The following is a 24,221-nucleotide window of genomic DNA, read 5'->3' as shown; positions in this document are numbered from 1 at the left end:
GGGGAGCACGTCATGCTCCAAAAATTTAGTATTATAAGGAATAAGCTGTTTTGGTAAAAGAAAACAGTAGCACTATTTAAGAGGTTCTTTCCCCATTTATCTCCCAGAAGCTGGCCAAGGATACATTAGCAGGCAGCCCATGAAATGTGATACTCCACAGAGGTGGCAGAAAAGGCAACAGTAGCTCTGAGGAGGAACAGCAACAGGAAAAGTATCTCCAAAATATAATGAAAAGAGATATTCTGTGTCCTTCCTTTACAGTGTATACTCTCCTTGATAGACATGAATCCTAAAGGAAAATGGGAAACACTGAGGGGAGAGGCTGTGACTCTAAAAGTAACTATACTTTTCAAATGTAGACCAAGGAGAAAAATCAAACAGACAAGAAACAAACTCACACTACAGGTTACATTAAATACATTAAAAGAAACAAAAATCAATATTGCTTACTTCAAGCAACTACTTAGCACAAATATCACAGCCTGATATTAACTATGGTGAAATGTAACTATAAATAATTTATTATGTTAAAATAATTTTAAAATAACTTTAAGAGCCAAATATGTTTGTTTTGAAACACCACAGTGACTTCCAGGACTACTGTGACGCTTCCACTCCGATAAAACATGTTCTCCTTGAAGATTTAACAATACCCATGAAGCTATTGAGACAATTCTGAACAGGCTTTTAAACAAGGCAAGATCTGATGGCTGTCTTTAAACAGGATTAAAATTGAACACTTTAACAAACCAGGCCTGCACACACATTCCTCACTGACAGCAGCTGCACAGAGGATGATCCAGAAATGCTTTTTAACCCAAATGCCCCATATCAGACTAAGGGAGCCACCACTGTTTATTCCAAGGGAGAAATCTCATCTTCAACTGGTGGTGTTCCAACACTTGTCCATTAGCAGGGTACAAAGATCCTCCCGTCCTAAAGGCAGTTATTTAATTAAGTCAATTTGCCAAAAGCTTCAAAGGGCATTTGTTTTGTTTCCAAAACTCCCCTGACAAGCAGAGCAGCCATGCAGCCAGGGCAGCATTGTGCTGCAGTCACTCGGAGAACACAAATCCTTTCCATCCAAAACAGCAGCAGAGTGCTAAATAATCTATTTACCACTCTTCAAAAAATCTATTTCATTTCTTTTGGCAAGGATGGTCCTATATTTAACATGCTGTATTTTCATTATGATTCACTCTAAAACAAAGGCACTGTTGAACCTTTTTTAGAGCACAGGACACTGTTATTTCCCAAACCTAAAAAGGGTTTGTACACAGATACCAAAGAACACGTCCATCACTTTGGGATTTGAGAATCAGAACATGTAAGCACAGACATTTCCAGGTGCCACTTACAGGTAGTTTTTTGTAGCACCAGGAGTTCAAAAATCATCTCAAGTCCATATTAATCTAAATCTTAATTCTGCAAAGTATTCCTGGCCTTAGAATTAAAGCCATTGCTGAGATTACACACAAACAGTTAAAACATAAGCAAGCTGAGTGTGCCACTTCACAGTCAGTAATTTCTGGAGTAAATAAAAATACTCTTTACTGTAATAGCAAGGAGGAGGATGAGGAGGAGAAATGAGCACATACTATTTACCGTCCATGGACACAGTTACAGCAAACTGATGCCACACACAAATGGACTTCAGCTTCCAAACAAAAACCAACAGGTATATCCTCCAAACATTCACAAGAAGAAAGGAAAATGTCCTTATATTCTGCCATTCCTTATTCTCAGCCCTGCAGAGTGAACTAGCAATTGTGCCAGTAAGAATTCAGAATTATTTTTCGACATACGGAGGGGAAATGTGTATTGAAACAACTTTTGTAGTTTAAATGTTAATCAAAGTGAAGAACTATCTGCCCACTACAAAGTAGATTTGGGCATGCTTTATGTAACCTCTTGTATCAACACTTAACCCCCTAAGGAAATGAGTGAATTTCAAAATTCCAAAGTGCAACTTTCTAACATGATCTTATTTTTTTGCCTGGTGGTTGAAGTGTCCCGTTTTCCTTCAACAAAGTGGTTTTCGCTTGTGGAAGCTGCAAAAGGAGAACTGCCTGCTCTCACTGCTTCCACTCCTGATCCATTTCTCAGGAAGGCTGACACAGTTTATCAAACTCTACGTAATCTCCCAAGTTTCCTGCACTGCCTTTTTTCTAAAGAAACAGACCACCAGCATTTAGATTCCAACCTTAGCACTGCCTGCTTTGACACATTTCTGTATGTCCTTCCAATTACAGGATTCCCAATATAATCACAGCTCACTGTCAAGCACAAATATTAAGTTTATCTTTTAAGTAAGGGCAAGATTTGAGACTTGCTAAAAGGTCTTTTGATCAGAAAGGCTCCTGTGAAATCATATCTACATGCATGATTAGAGTCTATTAAGAAAATTACTGTGACAAAGATTTCCTTCTGACTGAAGGAACCAGGCATTTCATAATTTCTACACACCAACGTTTCAGTTGGCAGATTTTTCTCCCTACCAACATCTGAGTCATTTTTTACCTGGGTATTAAAAACCCCAAACTACAAACAGCAGCAGGAAGGTATGTGAAAGCAGTCTGAAAACTGGAAAGATGTCATCTCAGTTACATCTATCAGTAAGGACCTGGGAGTTTCTGTCATTTTGACTAACCCGAAACAACATTGTAAATCCTGCTTTTAATCAATGGCTTCTAAAGGAACTGGTGAATTTGCTAGTTTCAGTCCCAAAATCTTCTTTCAGATAAACTTCTTAGAAATAAACCCCACTCTAACAACAAAAACTGAAGAATGACAAGACTCTTACCAATATAATTGATGGTTAGTGACAAAAACCTTAATGTTTGTGGTGTGTTATCACAGTAGAAGATAACAGCACAATTCTGCTCTGAAGAGATCCCATAACACTTAATTTTTGTCTGCTGGATGATAAGCCAGTGCAAGTGCACAGAGAGGCTTTTGGGTGTGAAGCAGGAGGAGAGGAAACTGAGCTGTGGTTTGTCCCCAGCAAGGCTGAGTGCTCTGTTTCTTGCAGCCCTGGAGCCAAACTGAACCTTGATACCCGCATAAGCCCCATCCAAGTGCCTATCACTGCAGAGATCTTCAATTACATTGCACAACTGCAAACAAGACTTAACTCATGTACTAGAAACAGGAAACAAGTGAATTTCGGGTGCCAGGAGTAAGAGCTGTGGGAAGTGAGCTTTTTAAGTCACTAAATCTCTTTGACGTATCAGCAAACTCATCTGTGGAGCACCACTTTCCACGGTCATGTTTCAAAACAAAACTGCCTCGGAGACTTTCATTTTACTCCGAGTCAGTGAGTTTTGCTATTATGCGTTTCTCTGTTTTTACAGCTTTCTTCTGTTGCATTATTACAAAAACACATATGTCTCACCTCAGTAAAAATGCAGTTTTGGTGCTCTTAATTTATCAGAGAATGGAGCGGCTACAGTGGAGTCTGTAACATTATTAGGAGTCCCCTGGAACTGGGAAGCAGCTCTGTTTGGAATATGATTTGGACTGGCTACTGGTGTTTGCCAGAGGCATGGTCTGCTAGGAGACAGGCAGCTTGGCAGCCGAGCACGGACAACTCCGTGGATGAGAAGCAAATTAACTGCAAGTCATGTTAAAACAATTCAGGCAGAATTCAGACAGATTGAGAGCCACCACAGAAACAAACAGCACCAGCAGTTTGCTAAAACACACAGAGCTGCAAAGGAATGAGAACATCTTCAGCTGACTTAATTCACAATCAGCAAGCGTATCTAAATCTGGTACTCAGCAAGAGCAACTGGGGGATCTGTTTAAATAAATAGTTGGCTTCATTTTCTCCCATCAGAAATTTTCCTTACCACAGTTTCCTCAAACACCAAGACAAGTAATGTAACCACATACACTGTGTAAGTCCTGCTCTTTAACACAGCTCATTATCATATTTAATTTACTCAAGATTAATTTCCAACACCAAAACACCACTCAGTGAACAGCACAGGGAGCAAAACTGTGAATGTGCTTGTCCAAGGCACATGTATTAGACAGACACCCTGCCTGGAAACAACGACAGAATTCACTCCTTTTATAGCTCAACGTTAAAAAGCCCCGAGACAACGGGTTATTCTCTCAGTAGAAATAAAAAATGGTTTTACTGGTTTCTGAAGTTCACTTCTGGTAAGAATTCCTCCTTCTCTTTAATCTGAACCTACTCTTACTGAAGCAAACACTGCCATGTGACTATTTTGACTGAAATAAAGTTGAAAACATGCACTGTCCAAACAAATTAGGCCAATACCATTTAGAGGAAAAAACTTTCTGCATTCATAGGCAAAAATCCAGCAGACCAGATCTAGTTTTGCAGTTAGTGATTGTTTTGAGCCTGTTCAGGTTTTGATGCCAATGCCACTGCTGGTACCAGCTTCCAGTGGGGCATAAATACATACACAGAGGAAAGGAAAACTCATCTCTTGCACACAGCACTTGGAACTCTGTATCTAAACTCCCTGCTGCCTCCTGGAACACTACACTGGAAGATCTGCCAGCCAGATCAGCTTTTCTGTCCGTTTCTCCCTGCACACAGGTTCTAGTTCATATCAATATTAGTATTTTCCTTCAGAGTTTACAAAATAGGTAGACTGAAGTTACTCAAAATCTTCAATCTTCAAAAAGGTATCTCAAAAAAAAAAAAAAAAACAAACCCAAACAACAATGCTGTAAACCTCATAACTAGGTATGAAAATAAACAACCATTTTCTTCTCGTCTCTTTATAGATTCAGTCTGACCAAACAATTAAATCTTTTTCTGAGGCATACAGAGCCCAGTAATGTTTGATTAAACTGTTCCTGCCTTTCAGAAGGAAAGCTGAACTCGGGGTAGGTTTAATGGTTCTGTAAAGAAAAACACTTTGAAAGGAGCCCCCAGCATGCTGTATCTTTACTGCAGGTTAACAGCAATACCTTCTGCACATTATCAGCCATGCACAACTCCAGATTTTTTCCTTAATTTCTGCTGCTGGGTACCAGAATATCCTTGTTGGAGTGACAGGACTCAAGTCACTGAAGAAAAGAGGGTTCCTTTTACAGAATTGTATGAGGAGGCATTATAGCTTGGACACACACGGAAAAGAAAACATTCAAGAGTCCTCTCATCTGAATGGGACTTTACCACTTCTTAAGGGAGAGAGCAGAAGCACCAGGTAGGGGAATCACAGTCCGAAACTCCTAACACAGGGCAAAAAGGAAGCCTGAAAACCATACAAAGTAAATGGGAACTTCCCAACATTTTTTTTCTAACTTTCCACAGGCTTTGACAGCTGTACTAGACACAGGGAATGCATCTCAGCAAGAGACTCTCTAACAGCTCATTGAAAGAAACTCAGCTTCCAGCCCTTGCCAGCCACAAAGAACAGGAAGGTTTCATCTCCTTCACTTGGGAAAGATGAGCTCCCAAAGCAACACGAGAGTGTTAGGCACGAGCATGTCTCCAATGAAGTGCTCATTCCTATGGAAGCAATGACCATCTGCTGAGCTTTGCTACTGCTTCCCACACCCAACAACCAACAATCTTAGAAAAACACCTCTATCAAGATGTTCTAGATGGTTTGAACACGGTACAAAACAAAAGGGCCATTCGTTACTGCTGGAAAGGACTGTGACAAGATGATCCGTTCCTCTACTCCCATCAAGTAATAATTGTTCAAAGATAAATCCTTTCCTCTTTAAAGCTGATTTCCTAAGGAACTTCAACCCAGTCCAATAAAAACTCTCCTTGTAGTGTCATCCAAGAAAACAGGGCCACAATTACAAGCAAAACTGTTACAGGTAAGGAGACTGCCAGTGAAGGGAACAGAGGTACACACAGTACCATGGAAGAGATAGCTCCTCAGAGGTTTCCAGGTATCTCAGCAAGAAAAATCACTGATTTTTGGAGTATCACATGGAATCTTTGCTCATATCTCTACAGATTGAGGAAGTATTTTATTTTAATCTCTCCTTGCCAATGGAAGAATAATTGTCTTGATATCAGCACCTTCTTGCCCTCTGGCACCGGGAATTAAGTTATTTTCCACTCTTGTTTGAAAAGGTTAGAGGTAAGGTTTATCTCCACCTTTGGCTCATGCAAGCACAGGAACATAAACCTCAGTCACCCTGCTCAGTCCTGCCTTAAAATAGCAAGTCCAGACCAAAATTAACAATCATAGTTGATGATGATCCAGATGAAATGAATCCTTGCAATTTCTGAGATCAGGTGAAGGGACCAGATTCTGGATAGTTTTCCTTCTTTTTCTCTTAATAGAAAGAATGCATATATAAACACACCACAACAAACAAAGCCAGAAAAAGGAATGGATTGATTAGTCACACACTAAAAAAGGATTAGAACCAACCACCACAGAAGCAAGGTCTTGCCCAAAAAACTGGTCCCAAACCATAAAGGGTCACGAGTTCCCCACACTGCATATAGACACACTGAATTGAGAAAAATGGGCTACTGAGCTGTTCTTGAGCAAGGTTAGTCAGAAATGCACATCACTTATTCTTAATGTAATTAGAAGATCTTGCTTTAAATAGTTCTTTTAGGTATTTTTTTCTGCATTTGTACTTCACAGCTCTTTCTTTCTCTTAGGATATTGCTACAGTCATCACCTAGAGAATTTCCTTCCAGCCTTGATACAGATACAGCAGGATGGCAGCTACATTTTAAGCCCTTGAATCAAGTTGGACACATTCACTATTAGGTAGATCAGCTGCCTCACTACTTTTATTACAGCTCTTTAAATCCTTTAAGCTGTACACATTAAGTAGTAAACACCAGGGAATCAGGAGGTGAAAAAACAAACTAACCCAAATTTTCCTTCAGCAGAAATTTCAGTTTCAGAAGAACAGACAAACTCACTGAAGTGTTTCTTTGCTTTTCTTAAAAGCTTTCCTGAAGCATCAATAAGAAAAAGCTAACACACAATCATGGCTGATAATCCTCTTAGGACAATAAACTGGGGGATGGGGAGAGACTGGAAAAGGATACCAATCCTCAAATGCCAACTAAGAAAATGGCAAAGATAGAGAACACTGCTGCTCGGCACAAGAAAATTCAGGGAGCAAGTATTTGTTCCAAAATGAAACACAAAATTTTTGTGTAAAACACTGAGCTCACCTGCTCTCTTCACTAAGAGAAAAACAAGCTGTATATAAAGTAAAACTTTTTTAAAGAACACAATGCTTTTAAGCTTCATCTTATTCAACAAGAGATGGAGCCCTGGAAAACACCAGTTCTCCTGTTTTACTTGGCCAAATTTAAAAAATTATTTTCTTTTAAGCGCACCTTCAAAGAAGCACCATTTTATCACTTATGCTCTAGCATGAAAAGTCCTTTCACTTTTCTCTTCCAGTGTATTCCTTGCTCAAGCCAGCTTTACTTTGCTTCTTGCACATGTGTAAACTGAGGCAGTCTCTTTCCCGAGCTGGTGAATCCATTTGCAGCTGGCAACAGGCTAAGCCTGAAGTCCTTGAAATCTGGAATTTGTCTGAGATCTGCCCTGTTCTTTACCAGAGGTGGGAATAAATCAAGACCTCACAGTACCTCCCCCATCGCGCTCACACAGACTCTGGCAGCAAGTCCTTTGTTTTGGGGTAATTCTACTTCAGTTGGTTCACATAAAACTGAATAGTGACTAGGAAAAATCTACTCCCAGGAACTTAGGTATCTGTAAATTCACAGAAATAAGCCAGATAAATAGAATTCCTCACTCTTCCCACAAATTTCAAAGGAAAACAAAAGAAAGATAAGCTGACTCTCTCTCAGTGCAGACCAATCTGCTTCCACATAACAAAATTAGCTGTCTCCAGCTTCCAAAACACTTATGTCAACTTTCAGATGCTCTGACCTTCACTCGTAACACAAGTATCTCTTCCTTAAGCAGAAGCATCTCTTCACTGCAGAGAGAATGCTTTTTATGGTTTTTATTTAAAAAAAAATTAAATTAACTATACAGTACTCCAAAGTGATGTGAGCACCTCTTCAGAGTACAGGACACACACTTTCATGTCAGACAATGCAATTTTTTCCACAATACTAACACATCAATGAATTAACATTTACATGCTAATAAACTACAGTGACAACAGCTACTGATGTATGAATAGATAAAATATCAGAGATAAAAATTGACCTTTTTTCTACATATCAGAACATGGTAGGTTTGCCATCAAAATTTCATGAAGGAACTGTATTAAAGCAATCCAAACAAGAGATAAGGCACAGGACAGGAGGAGCAGCAGTCAAAACACTGCTCTAAGCTCACACCTGGAAAACAAAGAACTAAAAAGCACTAACTGTATCAAACAGGGAGCCAGAGCAGTGCCCCATGACAGAAGCAGATACTTCCAGGTATATATTCCCTGCCCTGATCCACAACGGCCACCAAATTAGGCTCTTGCCCTCCCCTTTCACAGTTTGCATTAGCTTGGCAATCTATGTGAAATTTGATGTTTCCAGATCAGTTCCTCCATATTTAAAAACATTCGCTGCACGGCTGCTGACAGAGGTCCTTGACAAAAGGAGCAATTGCTACACCTCCCTTCAATCTCCAAGTGTTCACATTGCTTTAGAAGATGGCGTTGTCTGGCAGCTAAATTGAGATCCTGCACATGAGAAGTCATCTGCTTCCTTTCTGCAGGATTATGCTACTCTTTTCTAATTCGCTCTGCTAAGACACTCTCCAACTTTTAGCTTCGAGGATATCTTTTTCAACAAGCGCTTTCATTTTTGATTACATGAGAAGAACTGCTTCAATTATCTCCTTTTCACAATATCACTGGTGACTGAAATGGGTAACTACAGACTCAAGAAAGCACATCCTTTAGTTCTGTCCCAGAAAAGGATCTACTGCATTTCCTAAACACCTGTATGGAGAAAAAACAGTGCAATAAATAGAATACAGTAAATGGCATGTACATACTTTAGTAATTGCTCCTGTCTGTGCTGTGTTCAGCCCGGTGTGCCCAGCCATCTGTGGAGATACTTGGGTTAAAGTCTCTGCCAGCACACTGCCTGCATTCCCCTGCATGGCAGGGGCAGAATATTGCATTCCTGCTCCCCTTCCTCTTCCAGCTGCCCCAAGAGATCCATTCATTACCTGCCCTTGTCCTTGCTGAGGCTGATTCATTAAACTGTGACCAGAATTACTGTTGAGAAGGCTCTGGTGTGTCTGACTGAAATTAGTATTCATACATATCCCAGGTCCAGTCTGTGATGTTGCAGGGCTGCTCGTCACCATTCCCACTTGTTTTTGTGCTTGAGAGTTCAGAGTTTGGGATGCAGGTGTGGTAGGTCCAGAGGTGCTGGCTGCTTGCTTGGCCAGGCCGGGAGCAGAGGAGTCTCCCGGGTTGAGCGGGCTCTTGCCCATGGCGCCCAGACTGCCGATGTTCGCGCTGTTCGGCTGCCCCTGCACCTGAGCACCAACTCCCTGCTGCACGGGGCTGCTCGAGTTCACATTGCCAATTCCTGGGTTTAAGGAAGAGCCGCTGCTTCCCCTCAGAAGTTCAGAAAGTTGTTTGTGTTTGGAAGCCGCATCTGGAACGAGGTTCCCACTGCTATTTAAAAGGCCCAACTCGCCATTGGGGATCAGCTCATCGGGAAGATCATTTTCCAAGTCAAACAAAGATCCGAAATCTACAAGTTAAAACAGAAACATGGGTGAGAAAACATGACAAACGAGTAGCTAAAATATTTATCTTTGCTACTTTGTCCCAGTGTTAACAACGACAGGCATTCGGGATGTCTTTACCCAGGACTAAGAAGTGAGTGGGGGTCCCCGTGACACGAACTCCAGAGGCTTTCAGAGCACAGCCGTCACACGCTGTGCACACACAACCACACAGGCACAGCGCTGACAATAAACAGGTTATCTGGCAGGAACTTGGACAAAACGAAGCTTAAGAAAACTAAGGTAGCACGAATAAAATGATCTAACGTAATGCTTAGATTTCCCTTGTTTTGGCTAAAAGATGAAGGCAGAAATAACAACACATTTTTTTCCTATTGATTTACGCTCCCAAAAGAGCAATTACATCACCTTTTCCAACCTCCTCTGTAATCCCAAGCCACCGCATTTCACCCAGCAGTTCTACCCTGTCATTTATGTGCACACATGGCCAAAGAACATCTTCCAGCACTGCTTCAAAACTTCACCAAAGAACAACAATGATTTCCACAGCAGTTTGATCCCAGTCTTGCACATAAAGACATTTAAGATCAGCTTCTAGTCATTGATTTGTACCATGATCTGCTACCTCAGAAGATCCTGAAAGGGACTCAGCATTTTCTCCTTGTAACGCCTCTTGAATCGAGTCACTGCTCGATTCCTGAACGGCTCAAATAATTCAAATTGCTCTGTAAGTGCCCAGCCCTCATTTATCATGCCCAATATTGACAGAGGTAATCCACGCACTCTCCAGATGAGCAAAATAAATCAATCAAATCTTCATTAAGCCACTTGAAGGAACAGCTCTGCCTGGCTGCAACATCCAGACTAATAAAAAGTCGTGGGGCTTTTTTTTTTTCCTTTAAAGGACCAGCTCAGGTTCACTAAAACATTTTATTGCACATCATAAGCAGCATCTGGTAACAAGGTTATTTTAGCATGTAACTAAAAAACAGAACGTTAATTCACTGTATATAGGTACTTCCATGAGAAAATAAAAGTTAAATATTTGAAGACATAAGGACAGGCACATATTTATAAACATCTAAGCAGACCAGCCTCAATACACCAGAGTAGCTGTTCAAACCTGCACCACATCTTGGAAAAGTTTTCCAATCCAAGGATGTGAACTAAAACAATCACTTCTCACTGTAACATAAATGTGTAAAAACATCATTTTGCCCCCCAAGCCAGCCCTGACAAACCCCAGTCCTTCACACTGAGCAACAAACCACATTTTTTCCAGGTTAGAGCAAAGAAGAGTTCTTTACTTAAGAAGAACATTCCAAAGGCTTCATTGTTTTAAAGTTTAATTCACTCTTCAACCACAAAAAGTTGTTGCAAGATCCAGGCTGCAAAAATTATGTAAGATGGTACATTGAAAAGAAACAACAGACCTCAAGCAACACAAACTGCATCACAAAGCACAGATGCATCTCCAAGCCATCTCAGTACACTGCACTTATGCATTTTATCAGCATGTGCATTTCCAATTCAACCTAACTGAATAAAAATTAATAAAATGGTCAATGCCTAGTGATTTACACAAATAGGCACAGTAAACAAAGACAAAACCATTAAATTCTGGCTGTTTTGAGGTGCTCAAAGCACCATGTCCCTCATGGGCCCACACCCTGCCATCATCACCTACTGGAGTCTATAATCCCTCCAGGATTGCATGATGTCAGCAGTGACAAACACACCCTGCTCAGAGCAGAGCCCCTGCTCCCTTCCAAGCAGGCAAGGAACAAGCTAGCATTTCATTTAGCTAGATTCATTAAAGTATTTTTAATTTCTCTTACTTGCTGCCTTTCTTTTCAGCTCTTTAGTTCATCTTTCCTGCTTGTCTTCTAGAAAAATTCCTGGTGTACCTTTGACTCCACGATCGCTTCATCTCTCCTCCACTTTCCCACACAACATCTGGACACTGACCAGGCTGCAGACTGCCACTTCCTCTACGGTTTGGTTCTACTTTCCCTCTTCCAAGGTTTCCCTATTTCAGCTGGGAATGCCAGGAGGCTCTGCCACTGGGGGTGGCCACAGCTGGAGCCCGACCAAAGCCACCTGCCTGTGCATCACCAAGGGTGGCACTCGGGGTCGGGGCTGAGGCTTCGCCTTTGTTAAACTGCTCTCACCACCCCAGCTCTCCTCAAGTTCAAGGTTTCCAGTGCTCGTTCACACAACTTGTGTAAATCCCACAAAAAGGTGTTCTTCCAAGCTTCTGCACCAAAACTGTTACTGTTTCATGGACAAGAGATGTGTGGGTGCGGGGACAGGGGCAGAGAAGAAGAGACAAAATGTGAAGAGGGAAGATGTTGCTGTGGCTTAAAGAGTAGTTTTTTCCAGCTGTATTTCAAAATGGGATGCTGGAGTATAAATGCTCAATTTGTTTTTTTTTTTTGCTTGGCTGGCTGGACTCTCTCAGTCTTGCCAGAGCCAAGAACTGGAAATGTTTTTGCAGTTTACAAAAAAGAGTGAAGAAAGCATTTGGGAATATTGCCACTTGAAACCTGAAATAATCTACCACTCCTAAGCTCCTGCAAGAAGGCTGTACATTAAGGTTAGACATGGAAAATGTACAGCTCTGCCAGCAGGAAAATAAAAAGCAGGTAAACAACTTAACACAATGGTCCTGTAAAAATTCACCAAGAATTCAATTGTTCATGCAATGATTAATCATCTTCTTTTATATTTCATCAGAGTCATGCACATTAAAAACAGCAACACAAGGCACATTTTACAACGGTTATAAAATACAACAGAAAACAAAAATCTACTTGAGCATGTCTGCAACAAATCCATAAAGATAAGAGATTGTCTTGGCAGTTATAAAAAGAATAAGTATATTTACACACATATAAAAATCTGCCATAATAAGAACATGGCCCATTTCTACTGACAGAGAAATGAAAAGCAACTGCAGTCCCTCCATCCTCACAAGAAGAACAGAATTGATCCCATTCTCAATGCTTCAACTGTTTCTCAAAGGCAGTTACCAGGAGGCTAAAAACCAAGGGATGCCTTTGCCTTTACATGCAGTCACCTGAAGCAATGGTCAGGGAACACCTTTGCCGAGAAGTCCCACCAAGCTTTAACCTGTTCCATCCTCAAAGCTGCCACGCACCCAGCACACATCACGGCAGGAAAAGTGGTCTGGATTTTAAAGGAGTACAGACTCCCTAAACCCAAAAGGCACATACCTCTAACTCAGAGTCCATGAAGCAGCAGAGCTAAGGCTGCGGAGATTCACCTCGTCGTGTCTTGTCTCTAACACGGCACCTGTGATCCTGAACCTCATACCTTTCATTACCTCTGACATAAACCCAAACGTCCTCTTAACAGCAGAGCACCAAAAAAGCAGAGATTTCATTTTCTGGAAGGCATGGAAAAGCACTAGGCAAGTACCACACCCCCACTCTTTCTAAAGGGCTCCTTCTCCAATCTGAGCATTCTGCGTTCCTCGAGCAGCTATTTTCACACATAGAAGATAACCACACTTGAGACAGTTTCTCTCCTAATTTCAGTCTTATGAGCTTAAATGTCACAGTTTTCTGCCTTCCTGGACAACACTTTCAGCAACCAGAGTTAAAAAAAAAAACCAAAACAAACATGTTCTGTTTCCTTCTAGGCCTTCTCAGAAGAAAAAAACCCCAAAACTCTGCTGCATCCTGAAGGCAGAACACTCTCATCTGTACAACTGCTTGTGACTGTTACTGGGAGACTTTCCTAATATACATATTCAATCAATTAACTTGTTTCAATGTCACCATTTTTCCCCTTTAGCTCAGCCAAGAGAGGTGACAAACATCCTAAGGTGTTTCATTATGTGTCTTATTATCTCAAATGTATCTCACAGCAAGCAGGAGGAGAACTATCAAATTCAGTATCAGTTTTTTACTGTAAAATCTTTGCTTGAGACGTGACTGGGAGTTGCCCTGTCACAGAATGAGTGTTCATGGCATGGAGCAGCCACTGAAGTCCAGCACACAAGCAGTATTTTCACCGGGCCTTTCTTTCATGCCAACATAGCTGTTACATTTCAGTGAGCCCAATTTTGTTTTGTAAGGCTTCTTTCAATCACGCCAGACCCCAGCAGACAAAGCCTCAACAGTTCAGAGCTGCAGCCATTCCCTAAAATTCACTGTCAGGTAGCTCCCCTCAATAGCCACACTGTGTGCCACAGTCAGCAATTACCACGTCCATTCCAACTTCCTCTCGAGGTTTGAGGATTCTGTCATTTATTGTTTCACAAAAGACAATTATTGCATTCAATGTTTTAGAACAATTAAACAACGCGTTCACGGAAAATCTAAAATTTCCAATAAGGAAACTTCAGATTTGTGTCTTTCCCTAAGCAGACATGGAAAGTTGGGAACTGGCATGCATCTGACCTTGACTTTCAGCAGAGCAGCATCACTTCTTCTGAACACCATGTTTAACAACCAGGTTGAGAATGATGGTGATGAGGGACCCGGCTGGGTTAAGGAGACCCTGATGGCTGAGTGGAGGGTGATGAGAAGGAATAAGAGATCCAACACTGAGGATCTGGATGAGTCTCAACAATTTATGGCTTGAATAATAAGAGATTTGAGTATTTAACTAAATTTCTACCTGCCTGATCATTTAAACTACTTGCACTCGGGATGAGAAAGGAATACAGTCTGGGTTGCTCGTTCCTAAGTCATTGGAGTGGTCAAAACTCAAATGTGTTGATATGAACATCACCTTTTGGAATCCTTGGGACTTATCTCCAGAAAACTCATTGGAATCATCATCACAGCTCTCTCTTGTTGACAGGCCCAAAGTCACTCAGGTTGGAAGGGACATCAGGTCTGACTGCAGCCCAGCCCGCCACCTCCTCTCAAAGAGCACATGCTCCAGCCCCCAAACTCCTGAGCAGCCCTTCACTGAACTCACTCCAGCTCCTCCATGACCTTCCCAGTGGTGGAGAGGAGGCTGAACACTCTGTAGCTGACTGTCTTTTAACCCTTTTTGAAAATGGGTTTAACACTTGCCTTCACTTGCTTTCCTGTGGCTGGGATTTTAGAGACAGCTCCTAATATCTTCCCCAATCCATTTTGGTAAGACCTCAGCAATGACATGACTTTTCAAAACCGAAGTTTGTTACACAAACAAATCATTAAACTAATGAAAAAAAATCAGTTCTCTTCTAACCTCTACTGCAGTACTACCTATATTCCTGACTCAGCTCCTGACACCAGCTCCACCAGCAGACACACAAGGCAGGACGGGGAAAACGCACTTATCCACATCCTTTCTACCACCACTAAGGTGTGGTAACAACTACCACCTGATACAGGAAAAGTCACCTGCTCTGTCCCTGTCCTCCTCCTCAACTCCATGAAAAGACAGTAGTATAAACTGAGATTCTTCCTTGGTCACACCAAGTTTAGTCCCCAGCCTCTCCTTCCACTTCCATGTTTTGTATCACGACGTTATAACCTCAAGGTTCTCTCTGCTCTACTTGTCCAAGTTGTCTCCACCATAGCGACAACACAACCTAGAAAAACCTGAGATACTGGTTTATTTCAGAAGTAATTGGTGGGTTTAGGGATTATTCTAGCCTTTCATAAAAATAAATCACAGATTACTTGAATGTTTCCCTATCAATTACAAAGCAGCATATGAGAGAACATTAAATGGCCCTTGCACCTGGCACTAAGGCTTATATAAAGAATCAAATATGAAAAATATCCAGATAAGAAGCTAGTCTCTAATCTCTTCCCAGAGGCCAGAGGGGAATAAAGCCCAGGTAACCCCAAAATGTCTGGCAGAAGAAGCCCAACAAGAGTGCTCACTCTGGTCTGCTCTTAGAAGCATCAGATGGCAAATGGTGGATTGCCTTCGCCGTCCTCTGCCCCTCTCCAAAACCATTCTTCCTCTTCATTGTTTCCCAAGGTATCTTCACTATTTTGACACAGTTGCCACGGCTGCTCTCCTGCAGAAGACTAAATCCCACCCAGCAGCATCCACAAAACACACATGGCTACTGTCCCAGTGCACACGGCTACCAGGCAAACCCTCTTAGGGATCAGAAGGCTCCAGTAAATTTATTTACCATAAGAAGAGAAACCCAGGCAGAAGGAAGAGGAGGCAATCTGCCTATGGGCTGGGAGACAACACACTGGGAACATCAGCTTCTCATTCACAAGATCATCCTGATGAAGATTAAATACTTTAAGGTTCTTGGAGCACGTTAACATTAACAGAAGTGAGACTGCTTTCTCATCCTATCACAAACACACACATTGTGCCTCCTGCCCAAATTTAACAGCTGACAGAACATTTAAGTTCCGAATGACCCTTTTAAAAGTAATCATCTAAGAGTCTGGTAATTAATAGCGGACACTTGCTTAAATCAGCATGACATGCACAGTCTGTACCAAGTCAGTGTCTGCTTGTGCCTGCCTTGAGATGCTCCCACAGCTGCCAGAGCCACAGCTCCCCTAAAGGCTGTGCCACCCTCACTGCCCACCTGCAAAGGGAATTGCCATGCCACACACACGGACACCAATTATCTTGACAAACAAACTTTAGCTGTGACACTCCCTGGCCAGAGACTTCTCAGTGAATATACTGCCAACACAGGTGGTTCAGGTTTTGAAGGGCTCAGCTCCTCATGCTCCCCACAATGACTGACAGCGTCAATGGTGAGAACTCCAGCTCGGATCTGGCTCAGGAGCTCCCTTCAGCTACACAAGTCCTTCTATGACAATTCCCACTTAACACAGCTTCTCCACAGAGCCACAGAACAGGCCTATTCTGGGAAGAGTGAAATACAGAAATAGGTACTTGAACTAATATTATGAAACAAGGAAAAAAACCTTAAGCAACATTACAATGAAAGAGGCAAGTCTGGGGTCTCCTCTGTGATGTATAGAAGCTATAAAAAGTACAAATTCCATTCTTTTTAATGCCACTTTTCCCTCCCTATTTCTGATACCAAATTTAGGGGAACTATCTTCTGCTTGGCAACTCAAATTCAGCTGTGCAAAGACATTCAAACCAAAACAGACCAAACATACATGAGGAAGCAACAGCAGACAAGCACTTAAAACTAACAATTTTCATATATTTATGTCTAAAAAGTTTCCAACTGTAACTGACAATACCAAAAAAACCCCAACTCTCTCATGAATCTTTTATTTTAAAGCACGGATTTCAGTGGGATGAGGCTCTTTTGAACCATTCTCATTAATACTTTCCTTTAGTGAGTTTATGAACTTAGGAAAAAACTTCACAGCAACCCCAAACCAGACTCATACTCAGTACTTAACTCAAGCCACTTGGTAATTTCCCCATCTCTTTTCTCCATGAGATGATGACACGACACAAGAGATGACACAGAAGTGATGTCATCAGCCACACCCACTAACCCAGCGACCAGGTACCCGTGGTGGCAAAGCTGGGCAGAGCAAGAGAGCAGCTCGTGCTCTCCTGGTGACACACACGGGCAGGGGCTGCAATCCAATGCCCCATTTTACCTCTCACTCTGCAGCAGAAGCTCTGATTCCTGTCTCTGCCGTGTCCAAATGCAGCAGGAAAATGACACGTGCCCAGGAGACTGGGAGGAACAGACATCCAGGGAAGAACAACTCTTTTTCCCAATGTTGCTCTTCCCAAGGAAGCTTCCCCAGCACTAAAGGTGACCAGCAGGGAAGCTGGGGATTATTTTACAGACTTACAGATGTATAAATAAAAATATATGCACACACAAACTGCAAACCAAAGATACTATATTTATCCAGTGTCATAAATAACAACCTTATTTCTCAGTGATGGCAAATGAGAAAGCAGGAAAGGAAGAGTGTGTTAAGAGATTTAGATTAAGAGCTATAATTATCACTGCTAATAGAAGTTGCAGTTTTCTTTTAATTCACACTTATGATTCTGCAAAATACTTAATAGTATTTGTTGAAGCATCTTTATTAAAGAGTTTTCCAAATAAACAATTTAGGTTCTCTCTGTATCTTAGACATCTGAGAAGACAGATGGAAAACATAACATATGTTAAAAGGAAGATGTACAAAGCAAAAATTCTTGAAAGTGTAAACCAAATTAGGGTGGAAGTGTCAGATTTCTAAGTTATCCCTCAATTTTTTTCACTGTATAAGAACAAACCCCAGAATTTCTCAAACTGTGTTTTTCAACTACCCTTTCCACCCTGGTTTCACATTAACTTGCAGTATGTTGTTAATAGGGTGAGGGGTTTTTTTCATGTTCTTTCTTAGCAGATAGCAACAGTAAGTAAAATATCTAATAAAGATCAACACTAAGAATATGTGGGGGGTTTTAATGTGAAGCTGCAGGCATAATAAAAAAGCACAGCATGTTGCTGTAGAAATAATTAATGGCACTGGACGATGACTCCAAGGAATGTCCAGCCAAAATAGAAAGTGAATAATCTGCAGCAGAAAACTGGGAATCATTTCACAAGCTACCAAGAGATCTCTGGAGTACAGCAAAGACACAGCTTCTATTCCTGCCTGCTGCTGGCAGGGCTTCTCCAGGAGCTCTATGGCACAGCACTTTCCTAGTTAACTTTAAGTCACTGGAGGGGAAATAGGTTTGAAGTCCCCAGAACATGTGCAATTATCAAAGTATGAATTTCAAAAGAATAAAGGAATGGGCAAAATGGTAGGACTGTGGACTGTCACATATGATCAGGTTAGCACATCATCTGCTCAACTTTTCATCCCACACAGACACAAGTGTCAAACTCCTTGAAAAAAACTGTAAAAGCCCACAAACATTGAGAGAGTACAAAACACCCTGCTATCAGCAGTGCCTCAGGAACTGGTAAGAATTAGCTGTGCTAGACGCTATAAACGAGCCCATTTCTAATCTCAAAAATCTCCTGTCCCAGATCACAAACGCTGGCATCAAGTTATGCAGGTCAGTCACTTCAGATGAAAAAAATGTAAGAGTTTGTATCAAGCTTCTAGCTCAAAGTAAACATCTTGCTTGGCATCATCCTCTCCCACCCCCATGGTTCCATGAGTCTTAAACAATATAACCATGAAGTATTCTACAAGAAACAATATAGCCATGAATATCCCACCCCATTTTCCCATTGCAGATAGTTAGGGCACAAGCACCACAAAACAAACAAACAAAAAGGACACTCCTGTGGAATAATTACAACTATGCACACTCCTTCACCTACAGCTTCTCAGAAAATGAATTTCTTCCCTAAATTTTCTGCCTATAAATGAGAGTGTGTTCACTTAATGAAATTATCTTTACCCTTGTTCCAGAGAGAGATTAGAGAGTGAGTGTGTAACTGCGATTCTTACTGCCACAGCACACACGTGACACTCAAGTTTTGCAGGTATCACACAAAACAAGAGCAGACAGATTACACACGTTTCCATAAAGCTTTTCAGCCACGCAGGAACGAACCCTTTAAAACATCCATACTAATGCTTTCACGTGCCCAAACAAAATCTGGGTTTAGATCACCGAGACGTCACTCCATCTGAAGTCTCTGCTAAGAATGTGAACACAAGCTTAGAAAATCTTGCTGTCTTTCCTTAAGCTACTTTGCTTTTGTCCACCTCTTTTCAAAGTAAAACCTAAATCCAGTGCAATACACCTATCTGGTTTTTGGCAGGAGAGCAGGATCAAATCAGGCTGCGCATCGACAGGAACTCCCTTCTGTGAAGTTCTGTGGCTGGCTGGGAGTCAGCCAGAGATCTACTTATCTGCACGTAGGGAGGCACGTGCAACAGGGCCAGCCTTTCCCCAGTGTAAAATCCGGGCCCTGGATGCCAACACACGGGCCAGGAAGAGAACAGGAGTTAGGGAGTTATCGGGGAGCTTGGCCCGCAGCTTTTGCAGCAGCAGCCACGCGGCTTAATCTGCGCAGGATCAGAAGTTACGGAGGAAAAGGAATCAAAAATCAACAAAACCCCCTACACAAGGAAGTGTGAGATGAAAACCTAGCTCTAATGGACTTCGGAAGCTGCTCATCTCACCTTCTTCCCAACTTCACCTACTTTAGGAATTTGTTAACTCCTGGTGCCGTCAGGGATACCCTCTGCTCTGGCCCAGATTACGCTGTGTTGTTTCTGGAGCTGGCGCAGCACCACAGCAGCAGAAGCTGCGGGGAACACAATGAGCACAGAAAGAAGCATGAGTTTAGTGAAACTCAGACCCTCACCGAGCTACCTGCAGAAGGGACCACAGTCCAGGGGCCCCTGAACACCTCCAGCTGTGCTGCTGCTCCATTCAGGCTGGTTTTCCCCAACCAGCCCGAGACCAGCTCGAGAACGCTGCCAGGTCTCTGTATATTCTGCTGCAGGACCAATGCCAGCAATGTACAAAACAATCACAACGCTCAGTATTGAAATAACACGCTGCCATAAGCAAAGTTACTGTAATTCTACTTTTTGTAGGAGTCCCTTGTTTATTCTGCAGCACTGGATGAGAACATCTCGTAACAGCCACAGAGGAGACAAATGTTTAGGTATGAAAACGCCTGTGTATCCAATAAAGCCGTAATTAGACAAAAGCACTACTCCTACCTGGCTAGACAAGGAAAAATCTTTCCCACGGACATTTTACCACAGGAGTCAGCTCGTTCAATACAGCACAGCAATGGCAAGCCAAGTTAACAGCCAGGAGTCTTAACCTTCCTTATTGATACAAAGAGCAGCAGGGCAACTGCAAAATGAGACTATCATGAAACTTAACGATGGTCACAGCACCCATTTCTGTTATCCTTTCATCTCTGCACCCTTCTGCAAGACCAGACACTGGATTTAGCTGCTTAGGTTAAACAGAAAAGGCCATATTTTCAGAAGGTAAACAGACCAATTTCAACGGCACAAACTTTGCCCCGGTAAGCTGAGGAGCTATTTTTATCAGAAAGATTAAAGGCAGCTAAAACTTACCCTGACAAAAGGAGTTGCTTAACATCACCGCATCAAAGCATCAAGAGAAATATAAACAAGGAGGAGAGCAGTTGCTTTCTGCCCAATGTTCAGGCCTGCCATCAGAGCCTCGGGTGTGAGCATTTGCAGGCTAGAGCCAAACTGCTCGGCCGGGCCCAACGCGCGGCTGTGAAAGCACGTCCCCCTCACGGCACCACAGCACCCACCCGCGCGGGGCTACCACTGCAATTACAGCAATTCTGTTCAACTCACTGCTCACCCAGGGCAAAAGACTCAGACCCATCTCCCTAGGCTCCCCCGATCACAAAGGCCACTTTCCAGGTTGCAACAGAACTTTTCCATTTAAGCCCCAGCAGCAGGGAGCAGCCTGGTTTAGTTCCAGGAGCAGGCATTTGACAGCAATCACTACTCAAACTATTTGTATCGCCTGCCACAATGCACGGAAACCTTCAGCGATCCTTCAACAAGCGGCATTAACTGCTGGCAACAAACCTAGAAGTGCTTTTCCTAAAAACAACCCTCTCTTTAAACGCACAAACATCACCCACACCCTTGGCAGGGAGGTATTTTTGCCTATGGAACACCAGGACGATGCTAGAACTCCCTGGACACACTCATCCAGAATACAACTTGGGGTTTGCCATCCCAGTGTCCCCAGGCCCCCTGAGCCCTGCAGAACTTTCTGCAGATGCTGGAGTTCACACATCCAGCAGCACACAGAGCTTCCCGAGACACACGAGAACTTGCTGAACAGGACGTAATTAAGACTGAAGCATTCCAGAACAGCCCAAGTGAACTTCAAAAAAGAAAGAAGAAAGAAAAAAAAAAAACAAACCCAAGACACTGGCTACCAGGAGAGTCTAAAATGTCTCGCCGAAGAATTAAAGAACTATAAACTGTATTTGTCCTGAGTTACAAAGAGCATTTTGCAGCAACTTGTGTATCAGCCTTCCATATATTCCAGCGCTTGCTTCCACACAAGGGATTAACATGGTTCAATTACAAGACCTCACCTAGATATTCCCTGACAATTCCTATTCGATACTGTTTCTTTCTCGCTTGTTTCATTTATTTGCAGGCTGAGAAGAGAAGGTTGCCATAAAAAACCCCTAAAGGACCGAAGCATCTGTAAAGTGTTGCCAAATGCAGATTGAGCAAGACGAAAAAACCCACAGAATTTATCAGCTCAATTATAGTAATATTTTTTTTTCAGTCTATGAAAACACAGCAGGCACAGCATGATTAACTTATCACTATCCCTTCCACAAGATTCATTAATCTCTGAAAGCAGAAATTCAAGTGCAAGAGACTTTGTTTTCTTCTGAAACCACTCTTTCAGGGACTGTAACAGTCGGAACACCGGGAGAGGCCGGTCCAGGCACACATGCTCTTGTGCACACACGTGTGTATTTACAATGGGCACACACTGGCTGGAAATGAGACATTTGGATGTGTTTTATTATCTACAAACCCATCGCAATTGAAGAAAAAGGCACGCCAGAGACACTACACGACACAGACAAGTCGCAGTGACTGCCAGGCTGCCGGGCATTTCGGCATGCGAGCAACCCCACAACTTCAATTATCGGCAAATCGTTTGGGGTTTGAAGGAAAAATGCTTGAAACAGTTTAAGCCAAATACCTTAAAACCTCGGTCACAGGTTGGGAGTTAAAAAAAACCAAAACATAAAGTATTAACTGGAGGGTAAAATTAGATGGTCTTCAAGATCCTTTCCAACCTAAATCATTCTATGACTAAGAAGCTGTTAAGGAGTTTTTATTCCGTAGTGTGTCACACACAGGGGCACAGTGAAAAAGCCTGTACAGGGCTATTAGGTGTCGGTAATCTGTGGGGTTTAAGGAGTAGACAGAAACCTCAGCTACCCTTCCAAGAAGGCTGAAGGAGGGTAGATTTAGATTCTGTATCGAGGAGAAATTCCTTCCTTTGACGATAGCGAGGCCCTCGCACAGGGTGCCCAGCGCAGCTGTGGCTGCCCCGTCCCTGGAAGTGTCCAAGGCCCGGCTGGACGGAGCTTGGAGCACCCTGGGATAGTGGAAGGTGTCCCTGCCCATGGCAGGAGATGGAACAAGACGGGCGTTAAGGTCCCTTCCAAGCCGAACCACTCCATGATTGTACAATAAGCAGGACGGTCGGTGCTTCCCATGCCTGGCCCTTCTCCTTCCCTACCCACACCCCACTCACCTGTCCACCCTCATCACCCAAACCGAGGCACTAAAATCGAAGATGATGGAGGAAAAGAAGAGGAAACCCAACTCAAAAAACGTCTCTTTCCAACCGCTATTTATAGCCGGGACGGTACTTGGCGTACGGGTCCCGCCCGGTAACTTCGACTGCAGGAGGCCCAACCCACCCCCGCCAGGAACCGCGGCAGGGCGGGCGGTCCCCCAGGCCCCCCCTCCGGCGGGGCGGTAGGGGCGGGGGGGTGTGGGGGGAGAACCGCCGTAGAGCCCCACCCGAGCCACCCCCGCGGCCTTACCTGTGCTATCGCTGGCGGAGAAGCCCGGCGAGTTGAGCTTGGCTCGCTTGGGGTTGGGCGGCCCGTCGAGTAAGTTCTCCGCCATGGTGGCCGGAGCGGCGGAGCCGGTGATCGTTGTCCGGGGGTGCTCGGGGGGGGCCGAGCTCGCCGTCCCCGCTCCTCCGCCGCACGGGAACCCAACAGCGCCGCTCAGTGCCCGGCCGGCCGCCCCCGCTCCCCCATGCCGGGCCGCCGCAGGCCGCAGGGAGGAGGGCTCGGGGCGGGGAGCGAAGGGCCCAGCGCCCCCTCCCTGCCGGCCGCGCTCCTCCCGGGCGCTCCCCCCGCCGCGGTGCCCGGATGGCGGCTCAGGCCGTCACTCGGGGCGCATTCCGCCCCCCCACACGCTCCCCTCGCCTCGCCCCGTCCCCTCCCCTCCGCGGCGGCGGCTTCGCCCCGGCCCCCGCCCGCCGCCCGCCCGCGGCCGAGGTAGGGGAGGGAGGAGGGGGGGGGGAGGAGAAGAGAAGGGAGCGGGGGGGGGGGGGGGGGGGCAAAAATTAAAAAAAAGGAAAAAAAATCACCAAAAAGCGGAAAAACGCGCCGACCCCCCAAAAACGCCCCAAAACAATGAGCGCGGCGCGGCGGCGGCGGCGGCTCCCGGTGGCGGCGGCGGCGGTCGGTTGGCTCCGGGCGGCTGCGCCCCGCTGGCTCGAGCCCCCTGTGCGCGTCGGCGGCGCTCGGCGCGGCTGCCCCGTGCGGCGGCGGGGCGGCCCCGCTGCCCCGGCCCGGCCCGGCCCGGCCCGCTCCGCCCGCGCCGCGCTCCGGCTCCGCGACAAGATGGCGGCTGTTGATTCCTCAATTAAAAAAAAAAGTTTTTTTTTCTCTTCTCTTTTCCAGAGCCCTCGGGGGCGGGGCGGGGGCGGGGCCTGCGCGCTGCGTCACCGCGCTCGCGGCGCGGCCCCGCCCTGCCGGAAAGGCGCGCGCGGCGCCGGAAGCGCCCGGCGCCGTCCTCAGTTGCTCCGCTGAGGGGCTCGGGGACGGCGGGGGGGTCGGGCGGCCACTCCGCTCCACACACCGTGCCTGGAGTGCTGTGCGCTCGCTCTCCGCCACTGCCTCGGTCTACCCTGTTTGCTTCA

At 44.2% G+C, this 24,221-nt stretch overlaps 1 protein-coding gene across 5 annotated transcripts in view; it reads right to left on the bottom strand.

The window, feature by feature from the left end:
- The window catches only part of LOC119707065 (CREB binding protein), a 96,906-nt gene extending 73,273 nt beyond the window's left edge, over positions 1 to 23,633 (bottom strand). For 4 of the 5 annotated variants that reach the window (XM_038151557.1, XM_038151561.1, XM_038151559.1 and 1 more), the window contains exons 1-2: positions 23,110 to 23,194; positions 8,952 to 9,664 (exon numbers count right to left, since the gene is read on the bottom strand). In XM_038151557.1, coding sequence (XP_038007485.1) covers positions 8,952 to 9,664; positions 23,110 to 23,194 — 798 coding nt within the window. Of the gene's footprint in view, positions 1 to 8,951; positions 9,665 to 23,109 lie in introns of all 5 variants that reach the window. The other variant, XM_038151560.1, reaches the window with a different exon arrangement.
- Positions 23,634 to 24,221: the final 588 nt, after the last annotated feature.

Source organism: Motacilla alba, chromosome 14 (assembly GCF_015832195.1).
Source record: "Motacilla alba alba isolate MOTALB_02 chromosome 14, Motacilla_alba_V1.0_pri, whole genome shotgun sequence".
Taxonomy (NCBI): Eukaryota; Metazoa; Chordata; class Aves; order Passeriformes; family Motacillidae; genus Motacilla; species Motacilla alba.
This window is presented reverse-complemented; position numbering and strand designations above follow the sequence as displayed.